This window comes from Morone saxatilis, unplaced genomic scaffold (genome assembly GCF_004916995.1).
Source record: "Morone saxatilis isolate NCDOM2014 unplaced genomic scaffold, NCSU_SB_2.0 Contig11, whole genome shotgun sequence".
In the NCBI taxonomy this organism is placed as follows: Eukaryota; Metazoa; Chordata; class Actinopteri; family Moronidae; genus Morone; species Morone saxatilis.
Genome location: NW_023339663.1, coordinates 15,499,172 through 15,516,515, shown reverse-complemented (window position 1 = coordinate 15,516,515; position 17,344 = coordinate 15,499,172). Strand labels below are relative to the sequence as shown.

The 17,344-nt window shown below is 39.5% G+C and overlaps 2 protein-coding genes across 2 annotated transcripts in view; both read right to left on the bottom strand.

Moving 5' to 3' along the window:
- Positions 1-1,467, bottom strand: part of nedd4a (NEDD4 E3 ubiquitin protein ligase a) — a 25,159-nt gene extending 23,692 nt beyond the window's left edge. Inside the window, exon 1 of the mRNA XM_035682269.1 lies at positions 1,199-1,467. Coding sequence (XP_035538162.1) covers positions 1,199-1,243 — 45 coding nt within the window. The 5' untranslated portion in view covers positions 1,244-1,467. The remainder of the gene's footprint in view (positions 1-1,198) is intronic.
- Positions 1,468-6,959: 5,492 nt separating this feature from the next.
- Positions 6,960-16,989, bottom strand: LOC118320922 (DNA-binding protein RFX7-like). The gene is made up of 7 exons (XM_035652047.1): positions 16,969-16,989; positions 16,800-16,885; positions 16,439-16,561; positions 14,789-14,927; positions 13,022-13,235; positions 11,590-11,870; positions 6,960-10,196 (listed from the first exon to the last, which is right to left on the bottom strand). The coding sequence occupies exons 1-7, from the start codon at positions 16,987-16,989 to the stop codon at positions 6,960-6,962; spliced, it is 4,101 nt and encodes a 1,366-aa protein (XP_035507940.1).
- Between the last annotated feature and the right edge of the window lie 355 nt (positions 16,990-17,344).

The following is a 17,344-nucleotide window of genomic DNA, read 5'->3' as shown; positions in this document are numbered from 1 at the left end:
AGAGAGGGAGCACCTTATTAATCCTGACGGAAAACTACAGACACATAATCATAAACCAAACATAAGAGTCAAGGAGGTAGATAAGGATATAAAATAAATAAAAGATTAACTGAAAACGGGTCTACAACTAAAAAACTAAATATATACAATAAAAGGGCCTGGTTATGTTCTGTACATGGTTAGTAGTAGCCCAGTAGATACTAAATATTGTCCTGTATTGATTATCTAGATCACAGACACACACACACACACACACACAGACACACACACACACACACACACACACACATGTATGTTATATACATGTAAGTGTACTATATACATCAAAGTGAAGGTATAATTGGATCCATGTTATCTAATGAATAACAAATACCTACTCTCTCACTCTCTCTCTCTCTCACGCGAACACACCATCGCACACACAGACAACACAACACACACAACACACACACACGACACACACACACACAACACAGAGTATAGTTATACAATTTAATTAACTAATAATCATAGTAGGTATGGACATTGTTATCTAATGAATAACAATAACTCTCTCTTCTCACTCTCTCTCTCTCCACACACGCCACAACAACACACACACACTGTTCAGACCTCCCAGTACAATCAGGATGATGTAACATCCTTGTCTGCACATTTCCCATAACCTCTGCCTCATGTATGCTTTTATTGTGAAGTTGGTGAACAATCAAGACATTTCGCAATCAATCACACTGAGCTGGCGTATGAGACACAGTTACAGGACCCTGACATTGTTACCTGGACTGATAAAATGAGTTTTTAATCAAAATATTTGAGAGTTTCGGGCGGTATTTTGGTGTGTGTGTGTGTGGTGTGATGTTGTGTGGTGTTGGTGTGTGGGTGAGTAGTCCAGTCACAAGAGGCGTTCACTGCTCAGGCGCCTGTTGTGTTTCCTGGCTGAAAAAGTGAACAGCTCTGTAGCAATTGACGTTAACTGAGTGAAGTAAATCAATTACATCGATTTTCTATCAGTAAGCAACACATGGTAGCTAAAACACAACTCCTACTATCGTTAAGTTATCCACCCGGTGAGTTGGTTAATCTATCAGAAAATGTCAGTGTCGTTAGCAACAGTTAGCGTTAACTAGTTAGCCAGCTGGCTAACGACGGGATCACATGAGCGGTCCCATTAAAGGCTGCTGTGGGAGCCATAGTTTACCTCATCTGCCTGGAGTCCTCGGATCTGTGGAGAAAGTGCAGCCATAATATCCTCGCCCTTCTCCTTCTTCCTCCCGGAGAGCGACGACAACGCGAAGCGGCAGAAGACAGCAGCAGACTACAACAGTAGACTCTTGTGGTGTTCAGTTACTACTCTGCCTCTATTATGTCCTCTGTGTGTTTACGGGGGTAGTTAGATACCTCGAACCTGACCTAGTGGTTAGTTGTGACACCGTCGTCACTCACTCACTCACTCACTCTATCCATCCTCCTCCTCCTCCTCCTCCTCCTCGGTTTTCTCCTCACTGCTCCTCCTCTTGCTGTCCTCTGTCACTGCTGCACAGAAGAAAACCACAGAAGAGGAGAAGTGAATGTCTCACCACTGTTTCCCCTGAACACAGAGAGGAGCTGTGAAACAAGTGTTGAGATATTTTATATCATGTGCAAAAATGTAAATGTACCCTGGCTCCATTCAGTTGTTGTACATTGTGTTATATAATAATATTGTGGTTGTCCTTGTCCCATATCTTCCTTTACATACAGTGATATTTATTTTATGGATTACTTGGACGCAAACATTTCTTATTCTGGTAATCTTGTGATTATTTTGGGTGATATACATACCTGGAAATGGAAATCCAGTTCTCCCTCTGTGTTAATATGCAATTTTGCTGTCTGTAAAGTAACAATATATGTCAAATAAATGTAGTGGAGGAATAAATTCAATATTTCCATCTAAAATGTAGAGAAGATCTAAAAAATGAATCTAAAAAATGTATAAGAAAATTGTGTCACCAGTGAATATATCAGCTGGTGTAGGAGTTAATTCAGCTGAATTAATTTAAATAGAGGAATCAAATGTTTATCTGTCACATACACAAGCAATATATGTAGTGAAATGCAATTATGTGCTCTGAGATTGAATTAATTTGTTAATTCAGGGTTTATCTGAAGTCCAATCAAAATAATCTGATTACTTTCACAGGTGAAACACTGAGTACGAGGCAAGTATGCTGGATAGCCGAATGATTAGGTGTGAAGCCGAACGCCGCGGCCGCGGTGCTAGTGCGTCGGCGGGTGTCAGGTGATATGAAATACCGTTTCCCTGGCTTGCCTGTGAATTTGTTCGGTTCTCGGATGTCGTTTACTGTTGGGTCGGGCTCTCTGTTAAATGTTTCAAAGGGGAGTTCGCGCCCGCCCGGTCAGCCTGCTCTAGTTTGGAGAGTCGCGTGATAACCGTGGTCTGGTGATGAATTGGGCGCGCGTACACAAGGTTAACATTGTGAGTGTTAATTGAATGACAGGTTGGATTTTAATGGATATATTGACATTCAAGTTTTCTAATGGTAATTTATAAGTGAAACTGAATTTACTGATATGAAACTGAAAGCAGTGGTTACACTGGAACCAACTTATTATGTACGTATGCAGAAATGTAGGGTATTGATTGTTTGCAGTTATTGGACTAATAAAGGATATAAACTGTAGTAATACTGAAAAACAGGATCACAATCTAACTAAAAACTAGTCCCACTAATGTTCTCTCACCATGTCTGTCGAGCTGCTACTGTTACTAATCATTCTTCTGGCTCAGACACAGGAGGTCCCCGGGAACATAAACAGTAGTTGTCATCAGTCAGTCAGTTTTGCTCAGACAGAGCATGGTGCCAGTGTTTTGTACAACTGCGTAAACAAGGGAGTTCAAGTTACTTTAGTGCCACACAGCAACAAGGCCAGGGCTGTTTTTTTGGCTTGTGACCTCAATTGTCTACTCGGGTCTCCTTGTTACACATTTCAGAGGTCATTATGAGTCATTATCAGTGCCACCAGAGACAGATGGAGTCATTTAATTTGATTGATGCACAAAGAGGTAAAATTATCTAATACTTCATGACAAAGGCAAATATTAAAGGAAACAGTCAAAAAAAGAGAATAGAAATATTGTTTTCTTCTTTACTTTCCCATTAATCATTTAATTACCCCCCAGATTCATCTTGTGACTCTTTGGAGGGGCAGTTCTCTTGGTTAGAAACCACAGGATTAAACTACCTAACAATACATGTAGTTAAAATTAGTTCACACTCAACCAGATACTAAACGTTAAATGCTAATAATGTAATCATTTTCTGCAGAGCAACTTCCACTTTTGATACTTTAAGTATGAAAACTTTATCTTTTTCATGTTTAATTTACCCAAAAACTTTTCATTGGATGTAAATATGTATATTTCTTTAAAAGACTTTGCACAACCTCACAGGTGTTTTCAATTATTCTGGCTAATTAAACTCCTGTGCAGAGGAATGTTGGGAATCCGACATGTCTTAAGAGAAGCACAGCGAGAATACATAACTTACACAAAGGTAACGTTACATTTAGCTGCTACAGCTCCAAGGTCCCTTGTATTCTACATGCTGGCTCACGGTCATACCTTAAACAGAACAGAGCCATTGTTAATGCTAAAGTTACAACTGTGTTTTTTTGCTATAAGACCCTCCCTCAGAGTCCTCCACTGTTGCTACCCAGTGCTGTTGTTTTTTTATGCAGTTTTAATGAGTGCATTTTCTCCTATGGAAGGGCACCCAAGACGACACTTCATGAAATTCATCACATCATCCAACAAATTACCTCTATGTACTCAAGTGGTGTTTTGTGTGACATTTCAAAGGTGAAGAGGCTCGTGTTTCCTGTGCGGGCAGCGCCAGAGAGCCAAACCTCGCCTCTTTCTTTTAAGTGAATATGAAAGAAACACTGACTCCAGAATACCCATGTACTTAAAAATGTTTATTAGTTTTAAAAAGTCTTTAAAAACTGGTATGAACAAGCACTTCCCCTTATAAAAGCACTTGTTAAAATGCAAAACAAAAAATAAATCCCAACATAACAGTGGAGGGCAGTTCTACAGCTCTGAACCACTTTCAACAAGAGGAAGGGTAAAGTCTTCACAAACGCCAGTGCTAACCAAGTAAATGTTTTCACAGATACAGTAAAGATCAAAAACATCAAAACTGAGAAAAACAGATTCAAAACAACTGACTATAAATAAGAAATGTTTGCCTAAATTGCTGAATATTTAATTATACTCAAAATGAGATTATATATTACAATGATATAATCTGCTTTTACAGAAATTTAAAGTATTGTGAAATGTATAAAACAACGGTCAATGTGACAACAGTGCTGAAAGAGATGTTTACCATATATGATTACATTAATACTTCACCACATAATTAAAGATTTGTCTCATTTCCACATTTTAAAAACTGTGCAAATATATTTTTTGACACAATCCAGTTCTGAAGAGTTTTGAATAACATAGTTTTGCTAAATTATCTCATTATTCACCACAATGTATTGGACAAATGATCTGCTGATAAAGAAGTATTGTTACGCGTTGTATTGATACGTGGTAATATGACACTTAAGAAGTATGCTGCAAAACATCCTAACAGTGCAAGTCAGATTATTGTGTTTTCACAAGATTATACAGTTTGCAAGGTTACATTTTCTGTACAAACGACACACACTAAATAAATAGTCAAACAAAAACACACAGGACAACAGGGCCACACCCCCAAATCTGTACAACAAATAAAGTTAGTGTGACCAACAATATGAACACACTCAGGGACCTAAAGCTAACAACAGCTCATGAATACATTTCAGTGTTTTTGGGACTTACAAAAGCATCAACAATAGTAAACAATAAATCCTTAATATTGTCCTGATGTACTGATTTTTTTAAATAAAGAAATGTGTTCCAGTGCTGCAAATGTCACATTACAGAATATATTTGTTATGGCTGTGTCCCCATCACACCGGAGATTTATATCAGACACCCGAGATCTTAGTGCATGTTATTGCAGATTATATTTAAAAGTCTTTGGTATGGACATAAGGCTCAGAAATCAAAGCCCTCAGGAGCACCTGTGAGTCTCTCCTCCTCTGTGGTCGCACACAGCTCGTCATCATCAGTGTAAAGCAACATGTTCACATTTTGATCAGCTGATTTTACCTCCGGGCGTGCAGTGTCTCCCAAACACAGTGCATTTATGTAAAGGGACAAGTATTACAGATTGTCAGTGCAGTATGCTGAGTGCTTCATTGGGAAACCAAACTTCAAGTTCTTGTTGCTACAAAGCTGCTATACAGTGTTAATTTCCACTCAATTGCAGATGAAAACCTCCACCTTCAACTCAAATGCTTAATTTGCACAGAATACAAATCTCAGTATGAAGTCATTTTCATTTTATTTTTACCTCATCATAATTCTTCTTTTATATAAGATTCATACTTTAAAAGTGCAGGAACGCCCCATTCAACAGGGTTAGTTTAATTCTTAAGTAAATTGGGTTCTTGTATATTTTTTTACCTTTTTGTCCTACGAGTGGTAAAGTAGTTGAGCCCTCATCTTTCACTGCTGGTTTGAGCATCTTTCATGTTGCACGTTGCACTACGACAGGAGAGGTATCCCACAATCCTACACAACGTGCTGTGTGACTTGACTACTATATAAAGGCTCTTTACATACTCAATGCATCATCAAAGATATTTTCATGGGTGTCATTTGAGGAGGTCATCCTTCTTGTGTCCACACTAATCAACTCTGAACCACTAAGAGAACTCATCATTCTTTACATGCAGTGTATTGCTGATATTTCTTAATATATCTATGGATGAAACAATTAACATTTTTGCACATGTAAATTAAAGGCATTCATTACAGCCTCTTTAACTTTATAGGTATGATTATACAAGACAATTACCGGTACTTTTACCACAACTTTTGCAAAAATGTGGCTTGAAAAACAAAACAATGTGCAAAAGAAATGATTTGATATCATCATCTTCAAGTTGTCTGAGCTCTGCCTTTAATGCACAGACGATTGATTATCGTGATGAATAAGCGATGAGAGGTTGACTCGGCTCTTTAAAGTTCTGTGATGATTGTCAGGAACTTCCTTTTATGGTTCTGGTCTACTTTAAGTATGAACAGATACTTTTAAGTTAATCATAAGAATATATTAAATGGATTTACATGGATGTTTTGTTCTATGTTTATTGTCACTAAATGACATTTCTATGAACTGTGTGTGTTTGAAAACGCCTTGTCGTTAAGATCTTTTTCATAGATGCACCGACACCAGACTGACACATAAAGCTCCTACAAAGATAACGTGTACTGGCACAGATCTCAAGCTTCTTCATACTTGTAATACTTCCAGTTTTTTCAGTAAATCTACACCGCACACAAATGTTTTATTTATGACATTAGTTTAGCAGTAAATATATTTTTGTCATTTTGTACCCTATGCTTTAGTTATATAATACCTGCAGTTGCCATAATTTAGACACATTGATATAAAGAAATATTGTTGTAAGAAGCTCATCAATAATAATAATTCTTTACACTGAGATATCCATGGCTCGCTTTATATTTTTTCACCGACTATTCAGTGAAACATTGAACACATCATAGAAAACAGGTTTGGGTTTCTGTTTTGTTCAGTAACTTTTGTTTACTAGTTGGAAATGCTCTTAATCAAACAACGTGAGGTGATGGTCTCTGATTAAAGGGAAATGACCAGCATTTTAATCAGAGTGTTGCAGCATAATTGCAGTTCAGTCTGGCACTTAAACTGGACAAACCTCAATGTGTCCAGTGTTGCATTATAAAGTGTAAATGCCTGAAAATAAATAAAACAAAACAGCAACCACACATTAACACGTTTAACATGACTAAAAAAACAAAAAAAGCTCTTTTCTCAACCCATCAACCCAACAGTTGGATGATCTTTGCTCTCCAGCCAGTCAAGTCCACTTGAATGTGCCGCCTCGCTGGTAATTTGCTGAAACAGCTGATCATTCACCAACTCCTCTGCAGCAGCATTTTGATATTGCCCTTGCTGCTGGTTGGGGTCAAACAAAAGGTTTGTGTCCAATGCGTTAAGGTCATTGATGCTGCTGGAGAGATCCGATGTCATTCTGATTTCACAAGGGAAATCTGCCCCGCCTGTACTCAGCTCTGACACCTGTTCCATGAGCTGGCTGCCAGCAGTAAGGCCGTTGTCTGTCAGGAGGTCTTTCACAGTGCTGCTGAAATCCAGCTGCTGATGCTGCTGCAGTTCTTCTTGATGCTGCTGTGAGCTCAAAGACAGCAACATAGACTGGACCTGCTGTCGATGCTGCTCTCCAGAGGCGGATTGTGCTCGGCTGTCACTTGCGGAGAGAATCATTTGTTCATTAATAGCGTTTTCAATGAGGTAATTTGGCCTCTTGCATCTACTGGGGGAGTCAGAGGTCATCAGGCTGAGGGGGTTTTCACCGCAGGAGAGGTTTGGGTTAGACTCAAGGATCTGGGTGAGGTTCATGCGTGCAGTGTAGCTGGAGGGTAAATTATTGATGCCCAGACCCCGCACAGTGTCATCATGGTCCCCATCTAGCTTGCTCAGAAGGACATTGGTGATGTTTTTGCTGTTGCATTGTTGGCCCGGCGTGGGCACGACCTCCGTTTGCATCATAATGTTGAGCGGCACAGAATGGCTCCTCTGAGACATGCTGCTCACCCCAAGATTCGTCTGGCTGCTTGCAAAGATGTTTAACACCTCAGGCGTCACCGGAGAGTTAAAGGGAGACACTGCTGAACGAGGGATATGGGGAAGGTTTCCTGTGTTTCCACTCAGGGTTCTCTGATGCACAGCGGGGCTTACACTGCGACATCGAAAAGTTGTAGCAGGTGTGTTGGTAGTTTTGTTATCCAGAGGGGCAGGCACAGCAAAACCCTCCTGCTTGGTCATGTTAGCCATGCTAGCTACCTGCTGCTGCACAGGCGAGATGGGAGTCAACCGGCCAAAATGGTTGTCGTGGTACCGCGCATGAGGGATGGCGAAGGCGTGAGGTTTTTGAAAATGGTCACCTATCAGACCTTGATAGCTGGGGAGGATTCCCATGCCACTGTTTGACTTGTTCAAGCTCCCGTTGCTGTTGTTGTAACTGTTATTCATCCACTCCAGCCTCGTCTTGTCTGGGTGTGTGGCCATCGGTCTCTGCATGGGCTTAACGGGGCTGCTGGAGACGGTGCTGCCATCATGGAAACCAGTGATGCTGGAGTTGATGGGTGTAAACGCAAATGGGTTCCTGCACTCCACAGGACTGGGAGGCACGTTGCTGCTGCAGTTGGAGTGTGGAGTACCAACTGGGGTGTGACGACTGCTACCCAGTGCGCTGTCCACTGGGGTTGTGGAGGCGATGTGGGAGCAGGGGCTCTCTCCAGTGAGGCCTTGGACTCCTCCAATCATTTCCGATGTAGGTGTAGGAGTGGGTGTTGGAGTTTGTATCGGGTTGCTGTGGCTGTTTGCCGCATGATAGAAAGCAGTCATGGTCTGATTGGTGGACATTGTGTTGTCTGGCGTCATAGCCTGTTGGCCTTGCAGTGTGGCACAGCCTCCAAACTCCTGCAGGTTCTTAAGTTTCATCTGCTCTTCCATCTGTACCAGCTCCTCCACAATGCTGTCCTGAGTCACGTCATCATCAAAGGGAAAGTAGTCCATATCCGTCTGCATCGGGAGGTGGCTCGATGATGATGAAGCTTGACTGAAAAAGTCTAAGGGTTCATGGTTGGACTGCGTGTAGGCCTGTTGTTGAGCTCCTTCCAGGCTCCGTGTGGTTGAACTCATAACATCACTGACACCTGAATGTTTTTGGAGGCCGGGGTTATTAGGTACTGCATGTACGTTAGCCATTGTGTGCCCCTGCTGTTGCTGAAGTAATGCGTGACTGACTGAGGTGCTAGTTTCCATAACAGAGGAAGTGTTTTTCCTTTGCATTGAGCTTTGTGTTTTGGCAACAGAGTAGAAGCCACTGGCTCTGAAAGAGGAAGTGCCAAGTGCGTGGAATTGAGTGGACAGGACAGAGTTCATTTTCGTCTCTACCTCCCTGGTAGCTGGTGCACTTTCAGGTCGGGTTGGAGCTCCTGGCCTGGGGATGTTATCGTGCACGTTTCTAATCCCATATAAAAGACTGGCAGCGCCATCTACTGACTGCTCTGGCATAAAAACCTTTTTGACTGGCGAATGGTCTGGACTGAGGCCAGAGCGTTTCCTGAGGCTCTTAGTGGACAAGAAACCTTCCTTTGGTGATGTTACACTGCTGCTTTCCCCAAATGAAGGTGTTCTGCTGGTGTTCAGAAAAGAAACAGCACTGGTATTCTGAGTGGAGGGAGTTAAATGCATAGAGCGCGTATTATTAGCGCTATCATTGCTGCTTTCGACTGCTGCCACAGTGTTAGTGCTTGAGGAGGACTTTCCGTTGCAATTAGTGCTGGATGTTTCCTCTAGACCCATGAAGCCTCTAGTCTGAGGTATGGGCACACTGGCAGCCCTCTGTACAGCGCCTCCAGCCCTATTTGCAATTGATCCTTGACTTAAAATCAGACTGCTGGGATTTTGCATTTGGCTGTTTTTATGTATAGCTTCAACTTCCATTTCAACATCGACGGTATGGGTGTTAGCAGCCTGCCCTGGCCTGGCCACCGGGGCCAGGATGGGGACTGCCGAGGTGCACCTCATGCTTTGATTATAGCTGATGTCCTCTCCAACTGAAGGACTGCTAATGCCCACAGATGCTGGCCGCAGAGTGGTGTTTGTGAGGGAGGTGGTGGTAATGCTGCTGGGTGCAAGCGATATGGCCGCCATCTTGACCAAACTGACTGGGCTGACGTGACATGTAGTCATCACAGTCTTAATGGGGCTGTTGGCGATGATCATGGTAGAGGGCGAGCGCAAAGCAATAGCAGACGTGGCCGCAGGCTTGGGTAAGATTTGCGCATAACGCTGCCGAGCAGTGCGTTCTCCCACGGGACTGGCTAGAATATTTTGCTGGGTTTTGGGGCTCTGTTTCAGTGCCTGAACTGGCTGGGTCACCATTTGGAAGTTAATAGGCAGCATTTTGTTCTCTACCATTCCCATTGGACTTGGGGACATCAGCTGCCTGCTTCCCTGTACCTGCGGAGAGGAAAGGTCAATCAGAAAGTGGAACAACTAAGAAACTAAACTTTAGATGATAATCACAAGGTTTCTGACAACATATTTTGTAATTTCTACCTTTTTAAACAATAATTTTATCACTACCTGCAAGAAGAATACTGTTTTCTGTACTGTTACACAGTTGTGTTGCCATAAATAAATATTTAAAACTAAAGCTGTTTTGGACTCTTTGATATCAGACTTATGAAACTGTCTTGGCTATATATATCACCCTTTGTCATACGACAGGTACAGGTCTGAAATTTGAACTGTATCAAAGTTTCAAAACAATACATAAATGGATAATAGACACCTAAAGTGACATAATATTGTAGCTATAATAACCAAAAACGTATATATATATATATATATATTATAATATACTTATTATACTTACAAAATACAGTCTATGTTTAATGCAATTCTTCTTTTTTGTTTTAAGACAATGTTCATGTTCTTTTGACGTGTATGTGGTGTTTCTTTAAAGCAGCAACAGGGAACTTCTAGTTTGTGTTGATTCTAGCGTCCCCAGTGGACAAAAGTGGCAGTGCTTCCACCGCCTTGTTTCATTTCAAGGGGAATCTGACCGAATTCGACCTGGTGGCCGACATTAAAAATAACTACAAAGAAAAAGCCAGTCTTCATGCTGATGGTCTGGTGTGCTTATGTAGGTCATATAGAGGCATTAGTATTGAACTGAAACTGTTTCCTAACCAGTTAAACATTCCTTGTAGTAGGTTTAGGTTTTCTTAAAGTACACAAATGTGTGTTTTCTAAATGTCTAAATATATGAAAACAGGCTTTTGTAATATTAGTTGTCATACAAAAATTTGTTTGTATATTTTGTTTACCTTAGTTTAGCTGAATGTAAATGGGTGATAGAATGATGTAAAATGATCAAGGCTGTGTTTTTATAAAAGTTAAACCCATCACTCACTAAAATGTTGAGAGATTAAAGTACTATATGTATCACTGACTGATTCTCTTAATGGTTTTCATGGCAGTCTGTTCAGAGTTATTAAACTGAAAATGATAGGTGTCATTTTGAACACAACGCTCTGATTACTTACTTGTCAGTACATTCAGTATTAAATTAACTATGAGAATGAAAAAGAGGTAGACTTTTTAAAACAATGCACCAGACTGTACTCATCTTTAGTAATTCATTAATTTACTGAGTTGTTAGATTAAAAAAAAGGTGATTTTGGATGCAAATTGTGTTTATCAGGTCCTAACCATTAATAAAAGTAGATCATTTAAAGTCAAATATCAAGTGAACCTAGATTTGTTCTTTCTCTTGGGGTGAATACAGTAGATTAGTCGTAAAATTACACTGACAGTGTAATCTACATTAAAGGTCCTGCATTCTCACCGTGATGGGGCTCGGGACCGCAGCAACCACGATGCCTATGGCTGGCTGAGGTGACGGAGGGGCGGGGCTAACACAAGGCACACCATCATCTGCCCTCTTGGTTTGCCCCTCTCCAGGTAAAGGAGAGTACAGCTTCTGCTCTTGTTGTTTCCTCTGGATCTTCCTCTGGAGCTGCTGCTTCGCATCGACCGAAGGTGAGGACAGGGTTGTCACATGAGGCTGGAAAGAGTGAGCCTCAGCGGTCGGGACGAATGCTGAGGCGGTCTGTGGAGTATTAACCTCTAAACAAAGGAAACAGGGATTTAGATCCGTATCATGCTACTGTATAAAGAAATAACTTAAATAATAATATTTAAATATGTAAATGATGAGCTTGAGTTACATGTACAATAAGGTTTGATAATTAGACACCTTAACTTATTGTTAATAAGTTAATTTTACTGGTTTCACATTATAAAGGACTAAAGCTGTCATTATAATAAATGAATGACTTATGTAAATAAATAAATAAAATAATAAAGACAGAGACGTACCCACAGAACATTACCCATCATTAACATATGGGTGAAGAAATACATAAATAAATAAGGAAATAAATAAAAAAGAATACATTGGTAAATAATTAAATATGAAAATAAATTCATAAAAAAATAAGTAATTTGTCAAATAAATTATTTCTATTTCTGTGCATACTTATTTATCTTTAAATTAACCTGTACGTTTATTTGATAATTTCGGGTTTTATTTATACATTTCTGTCTTTATTATTTCATTTATTTATTTAAGTAATTAATTAATTACTGAATTAATTTATTATTATGGGAGCTTTAGCTAACCTTTATGAGTCCACACATTAAAAATACCTGAATAAAACAATAATAATGAATGCATGGTCTAAAAGAAAAAAAAAGTTAGAACAAACAACTGATTTTAAATGTCAAATCAATACTTGGTTCAAATGACCACACACTAGATAAACAAAATAAAGGCAAAGAGCCAAACAAACGCCGACAAATGAGAGCTAATAATAACAAGAACCAGCTACATTCAAGCACACAATCGTCCATTAAAGTCAAGAACATGCGTATATTCAGTCATATGGTCTCTGCTTCAGGTGCAAATGCCTTTGTTTCTAAAATGTGTGATGAGCTTGTTGATTTTGCTTGGTAACATTCTACAGAAGCTGTACACGCAGTCATTTTTGGGTCAAGAGGTATCTAATTGCATGCATACATGCAGAGTGTGTTATATGTCTGTGTTTGACCAGAGTACTCCAATAAAGCTGTTTCAGGTACTTGAATCTAAAAATACAGCCGTCCTCATGAGAAACACAGACTGGAATAAAGGAGCAGTAACAGGCAACTGCCACCAGAGGCCACTACTGACCTGTTTTTACACAGGGGGCATGAAGCTGACGTAACCTGTCTCTTACCTGTTGCTGTGCCGGTTGTAATAGTGAGCGCTGCCAGGGACTTGTTGCTGATGTAATGGCTGTCGATTAGGAAGCGAGCCAAGTCTTCCACGGCATCAAACTGACGTTTCAGCACCTTCTGTGCCCACTCACAAACCAGATCACAGGCTGCAAATCGCACATCCTCCTTTATGCTGCTCAGCTGGCCCGCTGACTCCAGGACATCACACTGGAGCTACACACAGTAGATATGTGGTTATATATATGATACACTGCATGGCAGTGACAGTGACAATAATGGAGGTAGAATACAAAGAGAAAATATCAATAAGGAAGATGTGAAAGTACTTACTCCATCTCCTGTTTTATGGAGATCCAGAGCCGGTAACGATGGCATGTGAACAAATGGCCTCTTCCTCAGTCCACTATAGCAATATGTAAGCTGGTGTTAAGATAAAAACATGTGACTCCTGAAAATTAATATATGTTGGCAGTATAGAGAAGACTACTTACTGGGATAACAATTCAATAATAAAAGTAAATAATTAATGTATCTACAGACATCTAAAACGATCAGCTCAGAACAACAGACCAACTGGAAGGTAAAGTATTTAAAACCTGCACATACTTAACATTAGGTTGTATTTACTGATGAATTGTGCAGTATTGATTTATTAAGGGAAGCCTTCAGTAAGGGAGCTTCTTGGCACTTAGTGCACAAATCAGGTGCTATTTCATTACGCATTGTATCTTAGTTTTAAGTTCCTCCAGTAAAGCTTTATTTGGAGACCAGTGGTCTAAATAATGTATATTTAAGATGCAGTCTATATTGAAATGGGTCTAATTGACTGTCATAGTTTAATGGTTCAGTGTCTGATGCTGTAGCACTAATGTATCATCAACCTCATGTGACACTCAAAAGTTGCTATTAGAATAAATAAAAACATGCTGTCAGGACAGTCCTCGTAGTGAAAACTGTAAACTGACCCATCAGTGTGGCTTTGTGTTAATGGATTGGTGTGTGTGTGAGACAGAGGGCGAACCCTGTAAAGCACCTACAATCAGGGACACTGACAAGCTCAAATTTGTTATCCCAAAAACATCATGTGTAAGCAATCTAGTGCCATGAGCTGTTCCAACTGTGAATGACAGGAAATAATGTTTAATTTGCTTTTAAACTTGCAGCCACTTGCAGCTGTCGTATGTCTCAAATTACTGATGTAGTGAAGTGATACATAAACGTTTTATTTCTATAGAATTCGGCAGAATAGACTAAATAATTTTTCACAATGCTTTAACATTCAAGAGTTTACACTAATTTAACCACTTTTTCTGGAGTAAAACTACTTTAACTTAAGAGTGTTGGACATTTTGCATATGTTAAATATGCTGGAAATTAAACAGTTATTTCACAGATTCTTTTGATTAGTGCGTAAACTTGAAATATTGTAATAACTAAATTAAATCCTTGAATACCTTGGACAGTTTGCAAATATAAGTTCAAAGCAAACTTCTTTCATCAGTCAAACTATTCAAGTTTTTCCAATAAAAGCCAACAAAGTTCTGACTTATGATCTTACACAACGATAATTTCATTGACCTGAATGAAAGAAATCACAATTTTGTGATGAAGGTCAAGATCACCGTGACTCCCCTGAGGGGCCTCTGTATTATGCTTGTGCTTCTGAGGCAGAGGGGGGCTTTATTTCATTTCACATCTATATTTAGAGAGCTTATGAACTGCAACAGCAGATGGTGTGTGACCAGAGACAGAGGCCAGACTGTTACAATCCATTCCAGTGAAGGATATTTAGATTTTCCTCTCATGCCAAGTCGACGCGCCTTCATGTTCGGGAAGACATTTTTCATCATTTTTCCAAAGTCTGCAGCACTCAGTGGATGGTAGTTCAGATTGTCACAAAAGCTCCTGAAAGACACAATAGACAGAATAATTGTAATTAAAAATATAGAATTATGTCTTGAATCATCTAATTAAATCATCAAATCATCAAATCAGATCAATACAGGGGATCATATAAGGTTTGTGAATGTGGGGTGATCAAAGTCTTTACAGTTAAAACAATTTTGGTCTATTCGAAAACGTAGTGATGATTGAACCTCAGCACAGCAAAATGTTTTAGCTTCTTTCAGCTCATTGTTTTAGCTTCTTTCAGCTCATTGTTTTTGTTTTATAGCCCATAACTTTACTGTTTTAGTTCACATTTCGCACCAGTGTCATTTGTAGCTGCAGCAGGCAGCTGTTTTTAGCTGAATGTAGTGGAGCCTTAAGCAGCTAAAGAGCCCCATATTATTCAGAGGAGCTGGTGGAGACCAAACACAGAGCTAAAAGAGAGTGCATATTGGACTTATATGAATCAGGTGGTAACAAACATGACACAAATTAACGATTATGTTGCTCTGTAACTGCTGGATGAGTAAATATGTAACTCATAAACTTTATAAAGTGATCAGGTCATTGTTGTTTTTACAGTTTGCCCCTACCTAGTCAAATCAGTTAATGCACCTTTAAAGATATAATATGTAAAGTTAGAGGACCAGTGTGTAGGATTTAGTGGCATCTAGCTGTGAAGCTGCAGATTACAACCATTTGAATATAGCTCAGCCTTCCAAGTGTGTAAAAGAAACTAAAATGTGAAAGGACCTATCTACAGCCAGTGTTTGGTTTGTCCGTTCTGGGCTACTGTACTCCCTCTGTAGATAAAAACAGCTAATTTTAAGGTAACAAAAGCACAACAGTTCTTATATTCAGGTGATTACACACTAATAAAAACATAACTATGAATATTATATTCTATTTCTACCGATAGATCCTCCTAAATGTCACAAAGTGGACCTTTAAGAATTACAACAGAGTTCCTAATAGTGAGTTGAGTGACATCCATGTCATGAACATAAAGTGCCCTTGAAATGAAATTAAACAACTCCCTAAGAAAGGCTTCATTATCAGTTGTTTGTGACAAACGTGATTGTTTCACTGCACAAAACATATTTTTTGTGATGTGATGGCTGTTGCGTCTCTTTAAAGCCTTCTCACCTGTCTACCCTAAAGGCGCCAATATTTCTGGAGGGCACTGTATTTCTGATCTGGTAGAGTTAAAAAGACAGTTACATAACACTGTCAGAGCATTTCAATGGCTGTCTCAGACTTTCCATTCTAATATTACCAACACATGCTGCTCTCTGTGATTCCCAAGCCTGCGGCGTCTATTTATACTGACGCTTTAGCCGGCAGCAATTTAGAGGAGAAAGAATCTCAAACATTAGTAGCTGTTATTATTTAAAAGGTGAACATAAAGTTTAATAAAGGGAAACTCTTATGTGTTTAACAAGAAACAATACATTCTTATTTACTATTAAAGAACATTTTAAATGTATGTTGCAAAAACCTCATCTCACTCACTGTCTGTTTATACCTACTTGTATTCGTCATAGACCTCCTGTTTGGGAAGAGAAGTCTCTGGGTATTCCTCTAAATGACTGCGGATCCAGCTGAAGGCATGCGTCTGCTGTGTGCGGCTTGATGATAGGGCGCTCTGGTCACTGAGAAAAGATGTGAATCATTGATTGATTGACAAATGACAAAGCAAAAGACAGGCAGACTCTTGTCACCGTAAGTCCTGAGAAATCATCTGCACTGAACTGAATTTTTTTTTTACAAAAATGTTTAGCCCCATCCATAATTATAGTGTTAGCGTAACAGTGGTTTCCTTGTGTCATAAATATAGTATATAGTGTCCATTTTTCTATAAATAGTGTCAGAGAGCAGGTGTATCCTTACCTTTTCTCAGTGTTACTGCTGGGACCAGAAGGCAACTTAAGGTAGAGGTAGAGTTTTTCAATGTCTGAGAACTTCTCGACATCTTGCTGCAGAGATAAAAAGGGGAGTTTTAATGTTTGGCCTTCTAATTATCAGCACAAGGATACACCTACAGAGCACTCACACACACAGTGTAGCTCTGGCAGTCCATGGATCCCTATTGGTTGAAATTCAACAAGGTTTGGTTTAGACACATAAAACATCTTGTTTAGGGTATGTTCATTGTTTCAAATACTCTATAGATAATCTGTTAAACAACAAAGAAAATGTTATAAATACTCTATAATAGGGATAAACTGAAACAGATGATGATAAACAGTAATCAAGGAAGCAGTAAAAAAGAAAATATTACTGTCAAAATTTCAGAATAAAGTGGTGGCGTGGAACTCATAGTAAAGTTAGTACTCAAGTACTGCACGTAAGAACAATTTGGAGGCACTTGTACTTTACTTGATCCCGATAATTGGACAAATACTGAGTATCGGATGATTGTTGGCCAGGCTGAT

What these genes read in the sequence shown, in the direction of transcription:
- LOC118320922 (XM_035652047.1), bottom strand. Translation starts at nt 16,989, where the DNA reads ATGGACTGCCAGAGCTACACT. An exon ending in TACAACCGGCACAGCAACAG is followed by an intron (nt 11,871 to 13,021) that starts GTAAGAGACAGG and finishes TCCTTTGTTTAG; the next exon opens with AGGTTAATACTCCACAGACC. An exon ending in CGGTCCCGAGCCCCATCACG is followed by an intron (nt 10,197 to 11,589) that starts GTGAGAATGCAG and finishes TCCTCTCCGCAG; the next exon opens with GTACAGGGAAGCAGGCAGCT.